The sequence below is a fragment of the Leptonychotes weddellii genome, chromosome 6 (genome assembly GCF_054177405.1).
Source record: "Leptonychotes weddellii isolate Sample4059 chromosome 6, ASM5417740v2, whole genome shotgun sequence".
Lineage (NCBI taxonomy): Eukaryota > Metazoa > Chordata > Mammalia > Carnivora > Phocidae > Leptonychotes > Leptonychotes weddellii.
In genome coordinates this window covers 494,365-516,371 of record NC_138374.1, presented here as the reverse complement: position 1 = coordinate 516,371, position 22,007 = coordinate 494,365, and the positions used below count along the sequence as shown (strand labels likewise).

At 47.2% G+C, this 22,007-nt stretch overlaps 1 protein-coding gene across 1 annotated transcript in view; it reads right to left on the bottom strand.

The window, feature by feature from the left end:
• The window catches only part of CFAP46 (cilia and flagella associated protein 46), a 123,995-nt gene that overhangs the window by 75,248 nt on the left and 26,740 nt on the right, over positions 1 to 22,007 (bottom strand). The window contains exons 3-12 of the mRNA XM_081822985.1: positions 21,746 to 21,924; positions 21,434 to 21,565; positions 20,608 to 20,672; positions 19,159 to 19,323; positions 18,155 to 18,278; positions 17,590 to 17,684; positions 16,409 to 16,519; positions 12,040 to 12,139; positions 1,973 to 2,071; positions 82 to 272 (exon numbers count right to left, since the gene is read on the bottom strand). Coding sequence (XP_081679111.1) covers positions 82 to 272; positions 1,973 to 2,071; positions 12,040 to 12,139; positions 16,409 to 16,519; positions 17,590 to 17,684; positions 18,155 to 18,278; positions 19,159 to 19,323; positions 20,608 to 20,672; positions 21,434 to 21,565; positions 21,746 to 21,924 — 1,261 coding nt within the window. The remainder of the gene's footprint in view (positions 1 to 81; positions 273 to 1,972; positions 2,072 to 12,039; positions 12,140 to 16,408; positions 16,520 to 17,589; positions 17,685 to 18,154; positions 18,279 to 19,158; positions 19,324 to 20,607; positions 20,673 to 21,433; positions 21,566 to 21,745; positions 21,925 to 22,007) is intronic.

Here is a 22,007-nt window from a genome sequence, read left to right as displayed (position 1 = left end):
GTGCTGGTGTCGAAGGGTCTGCCCAGCGCTCTCCCACAGGAGCACCCCCCTCTGAGCCCAGGACCAGGAGGCACCAGCTACCTGTCCACCTTCTCCAGGGCGTCTGCGACGTTGGCCAGCGGCTTCCGCAGCTGCTGCCGCAGGTGGTGCTGCAGCAGAGGGAGACTCGTGTTCCACTGGGTGGCACACACCACGTGGATGGGCCCGGGCTCGCCCAGCCGCACGGCCCGCTGGAGTGCCACGTCAAGTCTCCGCACCAGGTTCAGCTGGGTCTGCACAAAACACACGGGCCAGTCTGTGAAGACCGAAGGCGAGTCCCGCACACCACCTGGGGAGCTGGAGGGTCGGGAGGCAGCCGGTGGGGCCGTCTGTGGCAATGGCCCATGTCACCTTCTCTAGAAGGGACTGGTTGTCTGTAAGATACTTCCTTAAAAGGCCTAGAATGGGCTCTGCACAGCCACGGATGTCTCTCTTCCATGAGCTGATTCAGTCCACGTGTGCGCATTTCTCGGGCTTGTATATTCACCGCGGCCTACAGGCAGTTATGCTTGCAACCCGAAGACCATCTTCTCTGTTCTGTGTTACAAGTGTGCCCCCACCAGCCAGGCTCTGGTCCCACATGCGAGGATGTGTGGAAGCGGCCTCCAGCCCCACGCCTCCGCAGAGCCCCCCGGGGCTGCCCGCCGATCCTAACTCGGCCACGTTCCACGGCCTCTGGCTGCCAGCACCCTCAGGGCCTCCCCTCACACTGCCTCCTGAACTGGCACCTGAAACCTCCCGACCAGTACCAGCGGGCAGAAGCCGAGGGACTGAGCTCCACACAGCCGCCCGTCGCAGCCCCTCAGGCCGCGTGCTCCGCTGCAGCCCGTGATCAAACCTGGGGCCAGTGTGCTCTGGCAGCCACGTCCCACACAGCCCTGGTCAGGCTCCTGCCAGGTGCCGGACAAGGTCAAGGCTACAAGAGCCACATGAGCAAGTCCAGCAGGAACATGAACATCCACCAGGCAGCAAGGAAGGCGCCATGCGGAGCCTGCTGCAGTGCGGAGTACGGAGCCCTGTGACTGCTGCTGGCCTCTGGCCGGAAGGCTCTCTGGAGGCGCCATGAGCTGATCCATGAGCGCCCGCCTCAGCTCCACATCAACGCTAGCCACCACTACTCTCTTCCAGTAGATTCTTTTCCTTTTAAGCTGCAAAGATTCTCATTAAAGAGTAGTCTAAAATAATCTCTGGATTCCTTTCCTGGCAGGGCTGCCGGTCCAAATCCTACTGCGCTAAATAAGCCGATGGGAGAGAGCAGCCAAGCTCCCGTCGCCTGTACTTCTTTGCCACCATGTTTAGACAGCTGCTGCTGTGCCAGCTCATCGGAAAGAAGCTGCCTCCTCTCCAACGGCAGAACGAACGTGGCAAACAAGGCCACCATCTCCAAGTGCAGCAGCCGAGGAAGAGCAGCTCTGGTGAGCACAGTACCCCCCTCCCAGCGGGGTCCCCTGGACTTGCCCTCCCTGGACTCCCTGCCTCCCCCTCCATGCACCCCTGGGATCCCCGCCTCCCCTGCCCCACGCGCCCCTGGGGTCCCCGCCTCCCCCGCCCCATGCGCCCCTGGGATCCCCGCCTCCCCCGCCCCACGCGTCCCTGAGCTCCCCACCTCTCCCCCACACATCCTGGGATCCCTGTATCCCCAACAACCTCTGATGACCCTCTTCTGCCCACCTCCGATCCCCAGCCCAGCAGCAGGCTGCATGAGCCCCACACGCCCGGTAGGCCAGATGGCCCTGGGAGCCATGGGGGACTGTGCTCACTGCTGTGGAGAATGGCAGCCAGTCCCGGTGGGGCTCCCGCCAGAGAGGCCGAGTTCACGGGTGGGAACCCGAGGCACAGGAGGCTGGCCTAGTGTCCCCGTCACCTGGGAGCCAGCAGCTTCCAGGAAGTGCGCAAAACCGCTCAGTGATGCTGAGCCTGCTCAGGGGTTTACCTCAACGGCTGCTCGGACATAGATTTTAATTTTACTTTCGAGTCTTAAAGCTTCTAATTCGTACTCCAGGCATTCGATTTCAATCAGCTTCCCAGGATCCTGCAGGACACACACAGTTTTTGTATACATGGGAGATTTTTAATGAAAGCAATCACACACATTCATTAACTTCAAAGACCATTTTAAAATACATCTAACTTACTAGGTAGAAATTCAGCAAGAAAACATAAGAGAATACAAAGACATATAACAAAAACTTAAAATGTTCCTCCAAAATGCAAAGATTTAAGTGAGAAAGCAAACAAAAGTTTTTTTCATACCTTTTTAATCGTGGGGGAAAAAGGATAGTTAATTTCACTGGACATTGAATTTTTACTTGATTACACCAACTTCAGATGGCAAACGTGTTTTCTTTTACTTAATCCCTGACAGGGTTAGGATGAGAGCACCCTGCTTGGTGGAGGCAGAGGTGTGGGCAGCAGGAACCCGGGACTTGTCTTCGCGGGGCACACTGCGCTTCTACCAAACTGCAAAGCTTTCTGCGTTCCCGCCCGCTGTGACTGTGGTGAGACCTTCCCCACGTCCTCTCCCACATTGCTGAGTGTGGTCAGTCCTGAACTGTAGCCAGTCTAGGAGGTGCGTCACTGTGAGTTAGTACAGAATGGTCACTGGTCTCCGCCTCGGTTCCCAGCTCAGCTCCTGAAACCCTTGTAATGCTCTAAGTGACAGAGCACCAGGAGCATCTTTCCTTCTAAAGATGTGATTCCCGTGGGCTCCTGGGTGGGAGCTGGTCACACAAAGACCAAGCCATGATTACAAGCTTGGGACTCTCAGCCCTGCCGCTATCCTCCAGAAATGCATCAATAATTGGATCATGTCTATGTGAGGAAGCCCCCATAAAATCCCAATAGTACAGGGTTCGGAGAGCCTCCAGGTTGGTAAACATGTCCACATACTGGAAGGGTGACCCACCCCAACTCCACAGGGACAGAAGCTCTTCCCCACGCTTGGGACCCTCCGAGACCTTGCCCTCTATATCTCTTCATCTGGCCGTTCATCTGCATCCTTTATTATATAATAAATTGGTAAACCTGTTTCCCTGAGTTCTGTGAGCCACTCTGGAAAATTAATCAAACCCAAGGAGGGGGTTGTGGGAACCCTTCATTTGTAGGCAAAAAGGACAGAAGTTGTGGGTAACCTTGGGCACCTTCTACTCACCACTGGCACCAAAGTGGGGGAGCAGTTTTGTGGGCCTGAGTCCTTCACCTGTGGGATCTGATGCTGTCTCCAATAAGAGCATCAGAATTGTCTAAAATTATAGGACACCCAGCTCGTGTCTCAGACTTGCTTGCTGTGGGGAAAACCCACACACATTTGGTGTTGGAAGTGCCGGAAGTGCACTGTTCTGTGCGAAAGCAAAGCAGAAACACTCAGGACTTGGAAAACCAGCTCTTCCCAGAGCAGTCAACATCACAAGTAATGACGTTCCATACCTTTTCTTCTCTCTATCCACACATCTTCACCGGGGGAAGTGTCTATCCAGAGCTTTCCCTTTTTTGGGGGGTTGTTTTCTTGATATTGAGAGTTCTCTGCATATCCTGGATATGAAGTCCTTTATCAGATATGTGACTTGCAGACATTTTCAGTCAGGATCTGGTTTGTATTTTCACATTTTCTGAACAGTAGCAAAGAGCAAAGGTTCTTCATTTTAACAAAATGTATCAATTTCTTGTATGAATTATGCTCTTGACATCAAATCTAAGAATTCTTTGCATAACTCAAAGTCACAAAGATTTGATTTTTTTTCTCTAGAAGTTGTATAGTTTTGACTCTCACATTTAGGTCTACAGTGCATTTTGAGCTAATTTCTGTATATGGTGTGAAGTAGGGAGTCAATGTTTTTGTTTTGTTTGTTCTTCTTTTTGTTTTTTAACATGTGGCTATTCACCTGCTCCAGTACCATTTGTTTAAAAAGATGCCTTTTTTTATCCACCAGTTGCCATTACACCTCTGTCGAAAGTCAGCTGGCCGTATGTTTGCGGGTCTAAGCCTGGACTCATTCCATCTACGTCACTTCCTCGGGCCAGCGCCACACTGGCCCAACGACTGCGCATCTGCCATTCGTCCGGGAGCGAGGTAGCGTCCACCTTCTGACACGTGTGCGTTTCCAGAGTGTCTCTGCGTTAGCTTGGCTCCTTTGCATTTCCATGCAAGTTTCATGATCAGTGTGTCCATCTCTGAAGCTCTCCTGCGAGGACTCTGCGTGGGAGCACGCCAGAGCCGCCATCCAACCCGGACAGAGTCCTGTGATTCACACAGAATCTTCACTCTAAACAGCCAATGACCTTTTGAAGAGATTCAACTATTTTTAAAAGTCTTTCGCATTTGTTCATGTACTTGCCCTTTCTGGGGGCTGCTCTCTATTTTCTGCAGGTCTGGACTTCCATCTGGCGCCACTTTCTTCCACCTGAAGAGCTGCCTCTAAAGTTTCTTGTAATCTGGGTCAGACTCTTTCAGATTTTGTATATTTTAATAAATATTTTACCTCTGTTTTTTTTAATTTTAAAGATTTTTTAAAAATTTATTTGAGAGAGAAAGAGAGAGAGCACAAAGGGAGAGGGAGAAGCAGGCTTCCCGCGGAGCAGGGAGCCCGATGTGGGGCTCGATCCCAGGACCCCGGGATCATGACCTGAGCCGAAGGCAGACGCTCAACGACTGAGCTGCCCAGGAGCCCCTACAACACAGTATTATTAACTACAGTCACCAAGCTGTACATTAGAACCTTAAAACTTATTCATCTTATAACTAAAAGTTAGTCCCCTTTGACCAACATCTCCCCCCTTCCTGCACCCCCTAGGCCCTAGCAAGCACCATTTTATTCTGTTTCTCCGTCTGGCTACTTTCTCTCAGCATAATACCTCTAGACTAGTCCATGTTGCCACAAATGGCAGGATTTCCTCTGTGTGTGTGTGTGTACACACAATACGTATATGTGCAGAGTCCATATTATATAATTATATATATATAACTATATTATCTACAGACTGTGTGTGCATATGTCTATGTGTGTATTTATACACACACATTTTCTTGATCCACTCATCCACTGACAGGTTGTTTCCGTATCTTGGCTATTGTGATTAATGCTTCAGTGAACACGGCGGTGTAGATATCTCTTTGAGATACTGATTTCACTTCCTCTGGATATATTCCCAGGAGGAGGACTGCTGGATCATATTGTAGTCTATTTTTAATTTTTTAAGGAACTTCCCCACTGTTTTCAATAATGGCTGTACCAATTTACATTCCCACCTAAAGTGTACAAGGGTTTCCTTTTCTCCACATCCCTGGGCATCTGAAGTGGGGTAGAAGCCAATACTTGTTACCTCTTATATTTTTGGTAACAGCCATTCTAACAGGTGTAAGGTGATACCGTGGTTTTGATTTGTATCTCCCTGATGATGAGTGTACCGGATGGCCATTTGAGTATCTTCTTTGAAAAAACGTTTACTCGGGTCTTCAGCTCATTTTATTCATTAGATTATTTGGGGGTTTTTGCTACTGAATTGTATGAGTTCCTTACATATTTTAGATACCAATCCCTTATCAGATACATGGTTTGCAAATATTTTTCTCCTGTCATAGGGTGCCTTTTCACTGTGTGGACTGTTTCCTTTGCTGTGCAGAAGCATTTAGTTTGATGTAGTCCCACTTGTTTACTTTTGCTTTCGTTGTCATATTCAAAAAATAGCCAAGACCAATGTCAAGAAGCTTTTTCCCTATGTCTTCGTATAGGAGGAGTTTTATGGCTTCAGGTCCTAAAGGTCTTTAAACCATTTCCAGTTAATTTTTGTGAGTGGTGTAATATAGGGGTCCAATTTCATTCCTCTGCATGTGGACGCCCCGTTTCCCCATCGTGTGTTATCAGTGCGCTTGTCAAAGACATTAATGTGTGTGGGCTGATTTCTGGGCTCTCAGTTCTACTCCATTGTTCTATGCATCTATTTTTAAGCCAGGACCACACTGCTCTGATCACTACAGCTTTTTAACATAGGTGCAAACCAAGAAGTGTGATGCCTCCAGCTTTGTTCTTCTTTCCCAAGAGTGCTTTTGCTCTTCAGTGGTTCCATACAAATTTTAAGATTTTTAAAAAATTTTTGTGAGAAAGGCCATTGGAATTTTGATAGAGATTGAATTGAATCTGTACATGGTTTTGGGTAGTATAGACATTTTAACAATTTTAATTCTTTCAATCCATAAACATTGAATATCTTTCCATTTATTTGTGTCTTCCTCAATTTCTTTTATCAGTGTCTTATAGTTTTCAGTGTATAGGTCTTTCACTTCCTTGGCTAAATTTATTCCTAAGTATTTTATGGTTTTGATACTATTATAAATGGGATTGTTTTCTTAATTCCTCTTTCAGATAGTTCATTGTTAGTGTACAGAAACAACTGATTTCTGCTGATTGTGAATTTTGCAACTTTACTGAATTTGCTCATTAGTTCTAACAGTTTTTGGTGGAATTTTCCCTTTAGCTTTTCACCATGGAGTATGATGTGAGCTGTGGGCTGGTCATAGATGACCTTTGTTATGTTGTGATAACATTCTTTCTATACCAAATTTGTTGAGAGTTTTATCATGAAAGGATGTTGAATTTTGACAAATGCTTTTCTTGCATGTGTTGAGATGATCATATGGCTTTTATCCTTCTTTCTGTTAATGTGTTGCATCACATTTATTTGATTTGTCTGCGTTAAACCATTCTTGCATCCTCAGGATAAATCATACCTGATCTTGGCATATGATCTCTACAATGTGCTGTTGAATCTAGTTTGCTGGTATTTTGTTGAGGACTTTTGCATCCATGTTCATCAGGGATATTGGCCTGTGGTTTTCTTTTCTTGTGGTGTCTTTGTCTGGCTTTGCTATCAGAGAGATCGTGGCCTTAAAAATGAGTTGGGGAGTGTTCCTTTCTCTTCAGTTTTTTTTTTTTTTTTTTTGAAGAGTTTTTAAAGGATTGGCATCAACTCTTCTTTAAATGTTTGGTATAATTCACTAGTGAAGTCATCTGGTCCTGGGCATTTCTTTGTTGGGAGATTTTTTATTACTATTTCAAACTACTTACTAGTTATCAGTCTATTCAGATTTCCTATTTCTTCATGATTCAGTCTTGGTAGATTGTATGTTTCTAGGAATTTATCCATTTCTTATAGGTTATCCATCTTGTTGGGGTATAATTTTCATAGTGTTCTCTTACAATCCTTCATATCTCTGTGGTATCAGTGGTAATGTCTCCTCTTTCATTTCTGATTTTATTTGAGCCTTCTCTCCTCTATATATGTCTATTAAGCCCATTTGGTCTAAAGTGTAGCTCAAGCCCAATATATCCCTAATGATTTTCTGTTTGGATGATATATCCACGTTGAAAGTGAAGTCTTGCAGATCCCTACTATTATTGTGTTGCTGTATATTTCTGCTTTCAGATCTGTTAATACTCACTTCATGCCCTTAGGTGCTCTAATGCTGGGTATGTACGTATGCACAACTGTTACATTCTCTTGATTAATCAATTGTTTATCATTATATAATGATCTTCTTTGTCTCATTACTTTTTTTTTTTTTTTACTTTTGGATAAGTAAGTATAGCTACTCCTGCTCTTTTGGTTACCATCTGCATGGAATATCTTTTCCCATCCCTTCACTTTCAGCCTATGTGTGTCCTTAATGCTGAAGTAAGTCTCTTGTGGGCAGCATATAGTTTGGTCTTTCTAAAAAAATTTTAATTCATTCAGTACTCTATGTCTTTTAATAGGCGAATTTACTCCTTCATATTTAAAGTAATTTTTAATAGGTAAGAACTTATTATTATCATCTTCTTTTCTGGCTGTTTTATAGTTTCTTTGTTCCTTTCTGTTGCTTTCTCCTTTTGTGATTTGATGATTCTCCAGTGTGGTATGCTTTGACTCTTTTCTTTTAATCTTTTGTGCATTGTGCTTTGTGGTTACCACGAAGCTTACAGAAAACATCTATAGTCATGACAATCTATTTTAAGTTGAAACAACTTCACTCCAATCACATACAAAAACTCTACCTTTTTACCACTCCCCACTACATTTTATATTTTTCATGTCACAATTTACGTCTTTCAATGTTCTGTATCCATTAACAAATTATTGTAGCAAGTTATTCTTAGTAATTTTGTCTTTTAGACTTTATACCAGGTGAAGTGATTTATATACCACCATTACAGTATAAGAGTATTCTGATGTGACTATATACTTACCTTTACCAGTCAGATTTATACTTTTGTATATTTTGCTGTTACTAATTAATGTCCTTTCACTTCACCTTGAAGAACTCTCTTTAGCGTTTCTTTGAGGGCAGGTCTAGTGTTGATCAACCCCCTCAGCTTTTGTTTGTCTGGGACTGTCTTTCTCTCTCCTTCATTTCTGAAGGACAGCTTTGCTGGATAAAATATTCTTGTCTGGCAGTTTTTCCTTTCAGCACTTTGAATATATCATCCAATCCCTTCCTGGCCTGCAAGGTTTCTGCTGATAAATCCATTGAGAGCCTTATGGAGATTCCCTTGTATCAGATCATTTTGGTTCTCCTGCTGATTTCAAAATTCTCTCTTTCATAATAATAATAATTTGTATAATAGAACTTTGACACTTTTATTATCATATGCCTTGGTGAAGTCTTCACTGGGTCGAATCTCTTATAGGACCTATGAGCTTCATGTACTTGGATGGCCATACCTCTTCTCCAGATTTGGGGGGTTTTCAACCATTATTTTTTTTAATCAGTTTTCTTGCCCCTTCCTCTCCTTTTGCCTCTGGGACTCCCATAAAGCAAATATTGTTTTGCTTGCTAGTATCCCATAATTCACATAGGCTTTCTATGCTTTTTCACTTTTTCTCCTCTGGAAAATTTCAAATGACCTTTTAGTTTACAAATTCTTTTTTCTGCTTGATCAAGCCTCCTATTGATACTTTCCACTATATTTTTCACTTCATTCACTGTATTTATTCTTCGGCTCCAGGATCTCTATTTGATTGTTTTTCTAAATGATTTTTATCACTATTGAACTTCTCATTTTGTTCACGTTTTTCCTGATTTCATTGTGTATCTGTGTTCCTTTAGCCTGCTGAGCTTCCTTAAAACAATTATTTTGAATTCTTTGTCTGGCAATTCATATACCTCCATTTCTTTGGAGTAGGTTACGGGAAAATCGTTGTGTTTCTTTGGTGGTATCATGTTTCCCTGATTTTCTGTGTTTTTTGTAGCCTGTGTTGATGTCTGGGCATTTGGTGAAGTAGTCATCTCTTGCAGACTTCACAGTCCAGTTTTGGTGGGGAGAGACCTTCCCCTGTGGGTGGGGTGAGAATGCCGGCTAGTAGGATGGGGCTGGCAGCTATCGTGCTAGGGAAGGCCCAGCATCATCGTCTCCAGCCTCAGCAAAGACTGCAGGATTCCTCAACAGTCAAGGCTGCTGGTCTCCAGTTTCAAGGTCTGTTGGGGCCCTTGGTGGTGAAGGCTGCTGGGGACCTCCTGATCACTTTTTCTCCCACGGGGATGTCGTGGCCATGGGGATCTCTTTTGGCACTGGGTCTGGGTTGCAAGCACCTTAGCAGTGGTGGCACGGATTTCTGGTGCACAGACGCCCATGGGGCAGTCGTGGAGCTGGAGACTACATCGGGGTGCTTGCACAGCAACAGCAGTTCTGGGGTCCTGGGCACTGGCTAGCTGACAGAAGCCATCCTGGGTGTGACATGGGTGTGTGTCCAGTGGCCAGGAAGCCGGGATCTAGATCTAACTGCTTTAAATTCCGTGGCAGGAACTATTCTCAGCCCTGTGTAACTCTGAAGACTGGTCCCCGGTCTCTGGTTAGGTGGCCCCCTCTCCAGCTTGTGTAGTTCCCTTCCACACGTGCACGAATCAGAACTCAGCTGAAGACTCCAAGGGGGAGCCTCTGGAGCTCTCCAGAACTCTCATTTTGTGCAGTTCACTCCTCTGTGGTGCTCAGTCCTGTGAGCTGGAGCTGCTCCGTCCTCCTGACTGCCAACTCCTCCTCAATCCAGGTAGACTGTCTCGGGCTTCACCTGTGTTCCCCTCCCTCGCCGAGTCTGCAAAGTCTCCAGGCAGTAAGCTCTGGGTGATGATAAGACTCACCCGCATTTGTTGCCCACCTCTCAAGCTTTGCTTTCCTTCATTAGCTGTTGTTCAGGGTCTTGAAAAATATTATTTCATATATTGTTTGGTTTTTTTAGTTGTTTCAGGCATGAGGGCCTTTTACTCCAACTTGGCCAGAAAAAGTTCATTTCTTTCACTATGTCAATTTCATATTCTTTCCCCCTTTTAAGAAGAGGTTCACTTATTCCTCAACAATCATACAGAATGACAGGTTTGTTTTGTTTTCCATTCCTCTTAAGAGGACAGCGAAACGTCAGGCAGTGCAGTTCAGTGTTGGAAATCTAACTCTGCCTCACAGTCACTTCTGGTTTCCTCGATTATGACTCTTCCCTCTTGACTGATGTTGCTCCACACCAATCCCCTGAGTGACCCAGCTCTTGGACTTCCCAGCCAGGAGGCTCGTCAATGCAGGGAGACCCTCTGAAGAAAGAGCTGACAAACCCTGAACATCTGAACATGCCCACTTTAGGGAGACTGTAATGATGTTAACATCCATTCCTCTGTTCAACAAAATCTGCCGAGCACCTCTGAAGTGCCAGGCATTGCGCTGGGAAATGGGGCTACAACAGCAAACGGATCAGGCAGGTCCCTGTCCTCCAACAGGTTGTGTTCTCATAGCGAAAATGGACAATCACCAAGTAACACATAAACATCGTCGTTAGACATAAAGGTCAAGATGTAATAATGTAACTAACAACTTACCAGGAAAATGTAACAATTCCAATACCCATAAATAATGACAAATGTATGCTGTAAAAATGAGATACTCATATTTGCAGGGAGAGATTTAACACATTTCTCATAGAAATCAAGAGAGTCAACGGATAAAAATGAGTGCGGATGTAAAAATCTAAACCAATTAACACTGAGAGCCCTACTTTAGTGGATACCTACAGAATCCTTCACTTAAAAAATGAAGATATCCTCTTCGAGTATGCACAGAACATTTACAAAATCTAAGAGCAACAAATACTGAGTATGTTGCAAAGGGCCAGTGAGGAGAGGGTGCTGTGATCTCAGAGGTGCAATTCACTGGGCCCTCGGCACTTGAGTTTCACATTTAACTTTTAAAAAGAACCAGTGCCAGATGTTTCCACGGATACCACAGACCACGGCAGCACCAGGAGGACCACACACTCCCAGGGCGAGTGTCCCTCTCACAGGAGGTTGCTCTCTGCGGGTGGTCTGAGCAGGGTGAGACCCCAGTGCTAAGGCTGGGCCACTGTGTGTGGAAACAGAAGATGGGAATGGGGCCGTAAAAGAACTCTGAAGTCCTTCAGAAATAGCTACCTCCGCTGTTTCCATCCCCTGTGCTCTCTGGCTGCGGAGTTCTCCGGCCTCAGCTCTACCCACCCCCACACGCTCGTCCCAGCTCTCCCATCTGGCAGTCCTATCCAAGTACTGCCAGACTGTCAAGGTCCAGGTGAAGTTTTATTTCCTTTTTTAGAACAATTTCCAGATCAACAGAACCACAAACATGACTGATTTCCCTTCTGCTAAACTGTATGTCTTATTACCTGCACCATGGAAGGGGTCCTATGCTAGAGCTTTATTTAGAGGGAAACTTGGGAGAAGCAGCTGATATCTAAGACTCAGAGGTACTTTGGGACTAAACACAGCAGGTGCCCAATGGAAAAGGCAGGAAGTGACGCTGGGGGCCCCACGGACCGTGGCAGCGAGAGTGCGTGATGTGCATGTCACATCATCTCAGCTGGGTGAAATGCACATGTGGAAAACGAGGCACTTTGCCAACCACACTGCTAGGCCCTCCTGCGGGAGGGTTTTGGAATTTCTTTCCCTCCCTTTGCCTTTTACGTCCAGGTGACAATGAGCAGGTGCCGTACATCCATCCGCAGTCACCCATCACTTACTGTGCTGTCAATACTCTTCAAGTCTGAGAGGCAGCCAGAGGAGATCTCCTCACATTTCAAGGTCAAAGAGAGACGAGCCAATTCAAAAAGCAAAAGAATTCTGGAAATGAAGAAACAAGAGAGCAATGGATCAGAGGAGGCGTCAGGGACCATTTACCTGCATGTACCTGTAGGGGAGAAAAAGCAGTCATCATTTAACCAGAGGTGGGAAATAAAAATAAAACAAACATCCTAGGGCCATGGTCCCCAAGCCCAGCCCCGCCAGGCCCTGACAGAATTTGGCGGCAATGAAGAGCTCCATCCGCTGGGTGAACTGCTCCTCCTTCTCTGCCCTCAGGTGGGTACTAGTTCAGGAAAGGAGGCAGGGAAACGCCCCGCACAGCCTCTCGGCGCCTCAGGTGTCACCGTCTGAATCATCAGAGCAGTGGGAGCAACACGGGGAACAGCCACGAATTTCCTGACTCAATGCCTCTTCCTCTGACCACGGGACAAGCATCCAAGGATACCACTAGTCCAGGGCTTTGTAGAAAGAAGCAGGCTGATGTTAACATCTACATGGGAATGCAAAGGACCCAGGAGGGCCGAAGTGACTTTGAAAACAAGGCTGGAGGACTAGACTACCTGATCTTGAGACTTAACATAAACCCATAGGAGTCCAGGCCTGATATAGGACAGGCCCGGGTCCTCCGCCTTGACCGTGACATCCTGGACCAGGCAGTTCTTGGTTGGGCACGGGAGACGCATCCTGCACACCCCAGTACCTTGAGGAGCACCCCTGGCTGCCAGCCACGAGGTGCCAGGAGCAGCCCCCACGGCGGCCACTGGTAGTCTCCAGACATGCCAAATGTCCCCTGGGACAAGCCGGTGCCCTTTCTGCCCTTTGCGAGCTAACCATCACAGTCTTACCCAGGACCCCAAATGGCTAGTCTGCTGTAATAACCGAACTCGGTGTCGCCACCCTCCCCAACCTGCACTCCCACCATCCCCGCCCACCTCCTCCCCCCGCTCAGCCCCTGGAGCTCCAAGGGCCCTGGCAGCCCTGGCTTGACATCCTGCCCCTCCGTGCTCCCTGAGCTCCGGCCACACGGACCCACTGCGCAGGTAAGGAGGGAGAACCCGGAAAGATATAAATCACTGGGTTTTAGTCCTTTTTTCAGTTTTAAACTAACAGAACATTTTTTCCCACCCAGAATTCTAGGCACAGAAGCCCGGGTGGAGGGGTGTCAGCAGGGTCCCTCACTCAGAGTTGGGAGCCTGAGGCTTTTAGACAGGAAGGACCTGAAAGCAAACACAGAAGGCAGCTCGGGACAGGCGGCCCAGCCAGCGCAGGACACGCCCTCTCCTCCAGGCCTGAGCAGCACCAAGCAAACGCAGACCGCACGCGAAGCCGAGGAAACCTAACTGTCCACATCAGGAGCTGCTGGGCTCAACCCCTCTGGCCACACACAGTAAAAGCAGAAGTTCTTACAAAAGTAAAGCCACAGAGACACCGCAGGGGATAGAACCATTTTCAAACTTGGAGAATGGGAGGGCCTTGCTGGGCACATAGGTAGAGATGGGGGACACAAGGCCAAGCCTGGCTCATGGTGGGGGTTAGGGGGCACACAAGTGGGGGTCAGGGTATGCAGCCAGCTCTGAGCTGGGGCCACACGGCCTGGACTTCTGGGAGACCCAGGTCAGCCCTGACTCACAGGGCTACTGGGCAAGGAATCCGCGACAGGCCCAGGACTGATGGGAATGAATATGAGTTCAAATTATTCTTATATTAAATAAAACATTTTTGTACATCAAAAATTAATTTTAAAAACCTAAAAGGTGTACAACCTGGGACAATTGATAAATATACTAGAGCTGGAGTGCTCAAATTTTAAAATAGAAAAATCTGCAAGTCAATAATGAAATGGTTTATATCCTACTTATAAAAAATGGGCAAAATAAGTGTATAGGAAACTAATAAAGGGAAAAAATGCCAGGAAACGTAGGATAAAACACCAGCAGTCAGAGGACGGGGTGAGAGCAACGGCATGCCCCTCTCCTCGGAGAGGTCAGAGGCAAGGGTCTTCACATGCGTGCTCCGTGTGGCTTTTGCAGCATGCAGCAGTGCCCCAGAGTCCCATTTCTAGAAACTTCCCCTGGAGATGCTCATATCAGTAGTGAGACCCCCAAGGGAGGGCCCAGCTGTAACAAGGGATACTGGAGGGGACACTGCACATTCGTGCGTACACATGTCTATGCGTGTGCATGGGTCTCCTAACCCCAGGTGCTCTGACTGGCCTCCTAGAAGGCCTGAAAACCCATGTTAAGAACTTAGTTGCAGAATATTTTGTGATGCAGAAACATGTTCACAATTCATATGGGAGAAGTAGATTAAAAACCTAGGTGATAATAATGTTGAAAATATACATTGATCCATTTTCAAACTTCCTACAATTACTGCATATTAAATTTGAAATAAGAAAAAAAATCATGAAAATCATTTAAAGATTTATTTATTTATTTTAGAGAGAGCGAGTATGGGGCTGGGGGACAGGTAGGGGCAGAGGGAGAGAGAATCACAAACAGACTCTGCATTGAGCATGGAGCCTGATGTGGGGCTCAATCTCGCGACCCTGAGACCATGACCTGAGCCAAAACCAAGAGTCGGATGCTTAACCAAACTGCGCCACTAGGCGTCCCAATGATGAAAATCATTTTAAAAATATGTATATACACCACCCCTGGTGCATTAAATCTGTACAAATTCAAAAGCCGTGGACGAGTTCCTACAGGAAGTGACAACATGAACACGAGCCATCTTGTGGTCCCTTTCATCCAATCTACTGCAGGCGGCCTCAAGATGCCTGGTGACCCTGCTCCCTGGTGTTCATGGCCTGTGTGGTCACTTCCCTTTGAGTAACTCACTGCTAACCAACAGGAGACCTCAACCTTGGGCCTGATCAGATCCCAAGCAATTCTGACTTCCCTTGCGCTGGCCAATTATCCCTAGCTGGCTCTGATAAAGCACCTGCTCGTCGAGCTTCAGAAGAGACCACGGCCCCGCCAACACGTGGATGGCAGCTGTGCCTGGATTCCCATCCCACAGACACCGTGAGAGAATCAACATGCATCGTCGTAGGCTGCAAGCTCTGTGGTAATTTGTGAAGCAGCAATGGATAATACACCCCCTATATGAGTTTTCTAAGGCGGCTGTGATGGATTACCATCAACTAATTGGCTTAAACAACAGAAATTCCATCTCTTACAGTTCCAGAGGCCAGGAGACTAAAATCAGGGTATTGCAGGACCACGCTCCCTCTGAGACCTCTACCGCAAGATCCTTCCTTGCTCTGCTGGCTTCTGGTGTTCGTCAGCAAGCCTTGGTGCCCCTTGACTTGCAGCTACAACACTCCAATCTCTGCCTCTATCGTCACCTGGGCTTCTTCATCGTGAGCATCTGCATCCCAAATTTCCCTCTTCTTATAAGGACAAAAGTCACTCATTAGTGCCCATTCTAATCCAGTATGACCCCATCTTAACTTGATGACATCTGCAAAAACCCTATTTCCAAATACAATCATGTTCACAGGCAGCAAGGGTCAGGACTTGAACAGATCTTCTGGGGGAACACAGTTCAACCCATAACACCCCAAAATTAACGAATGAGTGACAGACTGAAAACAGACATAAATAATTATTATAGACAACGGCCAAAATGTTTCATGTGTTAGGAGTGCAGAGAAGTTGATGAGAAAATCATTGAGAACTCAAAAGATGAAGTCTCAAAAGTGGTAGTTCAGAGGCCTCCACATATGGCTGAGTATTACACCTCATGGGTAATCGGAGGCGCACAGATGGAAACCAAAGCAGTAAGATCATTTCAGCCACCACGTTAATAGGGTGGCGGTGGCGTCCATTCTTTTAAGTCAGCACACGTGAGAATGTGACAAAACAGCTGCTAGATTGGGAAGCACACCCATCATTTCCGTGGGAATAAACTAGAGGGTACATTCTAGTTCATTCTGTCAGCCTCTGGCTCAGCTATCCATTCCTGGGAATCCAATCCAGGACGCCTCCTAAATGCAAACAGCACCCAGAGGATGGAGGAAGGCACAGGATTGAAAAACTGAGTGCTGGGGGTGGAGGACTCTAGCTGCTGAGATGTTAGACTGCTACTCAGAAAGCTGTGAGCTGTTTCAGTAACTTGAAAAGTACCTATGCTGAGAAGCTAAATTTGATTTAAAATGTACGATATGAAGCTACATATCCCAAATGCTCCTCAAACAGTACAAACCTCAAGACCAGAAAAAGAGTAGAATCTCCACAATGGCTAATGCTTGATACGGTACAACGATTACGTAGATGTGAAAGTGGAAAAAACACGAACACTTACTTTTCCTCTCTGACTGAAGGGAAGCGCTGGTGATTATAATAACTTAAATGTTTATAGGCCTTCTTCAGAATTGAGTTCACATCTTCAGGTAACTCATTTTTATCCAATTTTCTAGAATTTATTCAAACAATAAATAACCAAAATATCATGTCAGATTTGTTCAAATTATCCTAAGACAAACTCCAAGTCTATGAACCTGTGTTTCCCACTGAACAGGCCTAAAAAATCCCTCTTCCTTCGTTCCTTCACTCTCCAAGATGACTTCTCACACCTCCTTACTCTCCTCACTCCCAGAACAGGCTCCTTTTCCCTGTACAGCCCCTCTGCCAGAACCAGACCCATAGGAGGGCAACCTTGTAGGCTGGCTTGGCCCTTCATACCTCCCCTGTTCAGGACCCTGGGCAGCAAACTGCCTCCCTCTGGACAGCTTCCCTCTACTCACACACACACTGGATCTCCTCATGCCTTCTCCTCACACACACTGGATCTCCTCATTGTCCTCAACTCACATGCACTGGAGCTCCTCACTGCCTTTTCCTCACACGCACTGGATCTCCTCACTGCCTTCTCTTCATATGCACTGGATCTCCTCATTGCCTTCTCCTCACACACACTGGATCTCCTCATGCCTTCTCCTCACACACACTGGATCTCCTCATGCCTTCTCCTCACACACACTGATCTCCTCATGCCTTCTCCTCACACACACTGATCTCCTCACTGCCTTCTCCTCACACGCACTGGATCTCCTCACTGCCCTTTCTTCTCACACAGTGGCTCTCCACCCTCCTAATTCCCTCTTGCCACTTTAGCAGACAGCTGCATACAGTTCCATTCTTCCTTCACTTTAAACCACTACTGTCAGGGTTTTACCCAAATTAACTACTCCTATTTGTCAAGGTCAAGTGTCAAGCCTCATATGGAAGGGCCTATTAGACAGATCTCACCCAGCCAGTGACTCTCCTCCTAAACCACTTTCCTCACTGGCTTAGAAGCTACACTCACCCATGGGAAGCCTCTCTCTGGCTACTTCTAAGTAAAGGGAGACAAGGCAGAGTCCCATCCTCTGGGCCGAGGCCTCACCCTACTGTTCCACCCTCACCCACCCCCTGGCACAGCCATATCCCCTCTAGATGGCACAGAGACCCCGAGTCAGCACCTAAAACTCCTAAACCACTTACGCTTTTAGCATATTAATGTGGTAAGTGACAGCCAGGCTAGCGGAGGTTTTCTTTTCTTCCTCTAACTGAAGCTCATCCACGAATTCATGTCTCACCTGTTATAAAATGGGACAGAATTATTAATTGATTTAAACAAATAATTAGGTAGAGATCCAGATACTAATTACTATTTTACAATTATTCTTCCTTTAAAATTAATATTTGTAATGAACAAGTATCTCTTTATTAATGGTATTTTATATTTAGTTTTCATATAGAACCCAAGTTGATTTCCTATACGTGAAAGTTAGTAGATGATGACGTTCCTCATACATATTGTAGGGTTTATGATTACTCTAGATTAACAAATTTTCTGCTAGCCTTTTTGTCATTCAGTGCTGTTACAAGTGTAATATTCAGAGATCACGATGAAGGCAAAAGATTTTTTGTTTTCTCAATGTGTGCACGATGCATGTATGCTTTCGCCTCTCTCAGTGGATAGACTTGGTTGTTTTTATACACGGTTCTCCAAAAATGACATTTAAGAAAATTACTTCTGCCTACATTTTTCAAAATGCCAGCTTACCATAACAGAAAATATGTGTCGATATTTCTGTGGCACGCTAGCTTTTATAAATGGCGCTGCAGTGACACAAAATTTTGCAGCCTCTTCCTTTTTTCCAGCTTGTAGATAACAGTCCAGAAGCTCCCTGGATAATATAAAAATACTGGATATTAAAACCTGATGAAATCGTTTTCTGCTGCAAATGTCTAGTAACCAGGTTGCATTTTATTACGTTTCACAAACTTCAGAAACATGCAGGGATCAGGCAGCTCCTTACCCCACACCTGCAGCGTGTGGCTCAGCAGGGACTGCAGGCAGGGGCTGAGAGAGCTATGCTACTCCTGGCAGGAGGGAAAGGAAATGTTTGCACCATAACTACCTCCAACTCTTATAATAGCATTTTTAAGAAAGACTGTATTTATACTTATTTTCTGTTAAAAGCTCCCCAAATAGCCATAAAGCAGGTAAAGAAAGCCTTTAGATTCTGGATTCCAACCGCAGGGCAGATCCTCTGGATCCTCCTTGCAGACATGCACCCAGTCGTTAGCCTGCACATGGTACTTCCCAGAGATAGCACAAGTCTGGCTGATTGCCTTCCGGTCCACTCAGCACAAGGATCATATGCTGACATCTCTCACTGTGGCTTCTCAGGGCTGTCCCTAGGCTGATGCACAAGGAGCACACTTCCCGAAACAGGGCCATTCTGGCTGAGTTTTATGTTGCTAAACTGTCTACCGCGTAACAATTCACTGAACTAAGTTAAAGCCACGAGCCAGGATTATGACACAAGGTCACACTTCCTGTGTTTTGAGTCTAAACACTCATCTTGCTGTAACACCCATATGATCAGGACACTGCGATTTTATCTATAGACCTCATCAGACGAGACACAAAAACCGTAATCCTAACTACAGAGTAGAAAGCATGTAAGATAATCATCCCCCTGGGAGCAAGCGGGAGGGGAAGGAGGTCAGAGGCTGCCAAGCGTGGTTGCTTAGGGACTTGTGGCAGGGCATCCAACTCACAGCATCAGCTCTGCCCGCCACTCCTTGTCCTCTTCTTCAGTCTGATTTAACACGTTGACAATTTGGGAGAGGCTGGAGATCAGATGGTGATGATATCCCGGCTTGAGAAACGGCCTCACCATTTGCCAGTAGAGGACTGATGCGTTATACACCAGGAAGTAATACCTGCCAACGTGAGCAGAGGAAGTCTGAGACTAGGTCCCAAGCCCGTCCAGAGCCTGTCGGAGCGGCCTCAGACAGGAGCCTCGAGTCCTCTGTCCCCAGTAGATGGCAGCAGCACCATCTGAGCCGCTCTGAGCTGCGGGCACCCACACTGCCTACGCAGAAGGGGCTGGAGGCTGCAGTTCAACCCCAGCCATGATGACCCGGCCACATGACTCCTGAGTCCAGACTAGAGATCCCTTCACCCATTCAGTCATTCCGAAAGTGATCAGCTCCCTGTGAAAATACACCAGTAAGCGAGGTCTCCTTTGGTTCCCAAGAGATAGACAAGAACAGGCAAGTGCAGGGGGAATCAAGGAAGGCTTCCTGGAGGAAGTAACATCCTGCTGAGACCTGAAATGTGAAGCGCAATCAGCCCTGAGAGCGGTGCAGGGAAAGGGTCTGCCAGGTAAAAAAGAGGGAGAGCAGAATCTTTGGGGAACAAAGTCCCCATGCCTGTGCATGAAGGGCAAAGTGGGGCAGGAGGAGGGGTGAGGAGAGGAGCAGGGACACCCCTCAGAAGGTGGGCTTTTTCCTGAGGGCTGGAAGGAGCCACCGGAGGAACTGGAGTAAGGGCACCACAGGAACCAATTTGCCTTTCTTGCTCCAGGCCTCTCTGAGAGGCCAGCTCTGCCTTGTAAGACCCAGGGTGCATGGGGAAGAGGCTCGCAACAGCACTGATCAGGAGCCCAAAGGAGTGAATCAGGATTTACACCTGAATCTCCTTTAAATGGTGTATCCTACTTAAATAGGTTGTATTAATACCACTTTGTGTGCAAACTTAACAGTTTCAATAATCTTTCTTTTTGATGAAAGAAACATTAATTAAGTAGAAAACTGTGCTAGAGTTTTAGCTGAATCGCTACAGACAGGAGGCCTTGGCCTGGGCAATCTGCCAGAGGGAACAGAGGCAAGGGGGGGCAGGGGAGGGCGGGACTCTGATGCTGAGCCCTCAGAGAGGCCCAGAAACTAAGAGGGCCACGGAGACCGGCCAAAGGAGAAGTGTCCACAGAGAACACAGACAAAAGCCGTCTGCATATCACAGCAACCGCAGGACAGACAAAAGGAGGAGGCCAAGGGAATCGTGTGTGTATGGGACCCAGCTCTACACGCTAGAAACAAGCATACAGCAAGGACACAACAAGGACAAAACCCCCCACAGTCCAAACAGGTAGAACCACTTGGTAAATCCTGGTCCTGTACCTTTTACACAATCCCAGTTAGAAATGGCCAATTCTATATGCCTACCTGGGTTCTCCTTTTGCAAAGTTTATTGCCTTCATATACTGAGTCACACAATTTTCAAATTCCTCCTAAAACAACATAAAAAATGCACAATTGCATTGAATTTGCCACTGAAACATCAATCATTGCTCGTGGTCACTTCCGTGGACATTAAACCACACTAAGGACTGGCCTGGGAGCCCATGTATAAGCAGCAGGAGCCTGGGCGCCTCGCGCGTCCTCAGGCACACCCGGCCGGGCTCAAGGGCAACTGTCCTGGGCACAACCAGGGCACCAGGATGCAGACGCCAAAGGTCAGACAGGAGCTTCGGGGAAAAGCACAAGCGGGAAACTGATGATAAATCTGCTCGCTGACCTTTCCATAAAGAGTACTTTATTTTATTTTATTTATTTATTTTTAAAGATTTTATTTATTTATTTGACAGAGAGAGATACAGCGAGAGAGGGAACACAAGCAGGGCGAGTGGGAGAGGGAGAAGCAGGCTTCCCGCGGAGCAGGGAGCCCGATGCGGGACTCGATCCCAGGACCCTGGGATCACGACCTGAGCCGAAGGCAGGTGCTTAACGACTGAGCCACCCAGGCGCCCCATAAAGAGTACTTTAGGATTTGTCTAGCCTGACACAATTTTGGAAGCAGGTGAGATTGTAACTCTTTCCACACAAGATGTAAAATTTTGAGGAGAATCAAGGCAGCCTCAGGGAAAACCTCGAGTGGGACAAACCATTAGGTATTCGTTTAGGAACGGGGACCTGGTGGGGGTCCCACGGAAGGTTAGGGTTGGAAGGCTTCACCCTCAGATGGACGCCTGCTCCCCGGGGCGTCTCTCACCAGGTTTTCGGTGGACTTGGGGGCACAGAGCTGGGCCTTACACAGGTGCGCTCGGCCCAGGAACTGGGTGACTGGCCCCTTCGCCTTGAAGTACATCTGGATGCAGTCGTCACTCATCTCGGGGTGCCCCATCTGCAAGACACCACCCCGCGGCCATGAACGGCCCCAGAAGGGTGCCTGCGGATGCAGCGCCAGGCAGCGGCTCTGCCAAGACCTGAGGACGGCACCCCCGCCCCCGGGTGCTACCGCTGTCTCCAGCTCCCCCTCGTGCTCCCAGAAACAGAGACCCTCCTAGGACCCCCGACTCCGTACCTTCAGCGCCTGTTCTGCACACAAAACAAACAGGTCGGGGCTGAAGCTCTCCATGGGGTCAAACTCTGATTTGCCCAGGTTGGCCGACTTAATCAGCTCATAAGCCCTCTTCAGGGACGCGTCATCTACCAGGACGACAGTGGAGAAAGGTCTGGTCAGGAGAAAGCCCGCATGGCATCACTGTGCACCGGGGGGCCAGTGTGGGAGGGGGCCGGCGGCCGGGCGTCCACCCCCCGCGGCCCGGCCTCCAACCCCCGCGGCC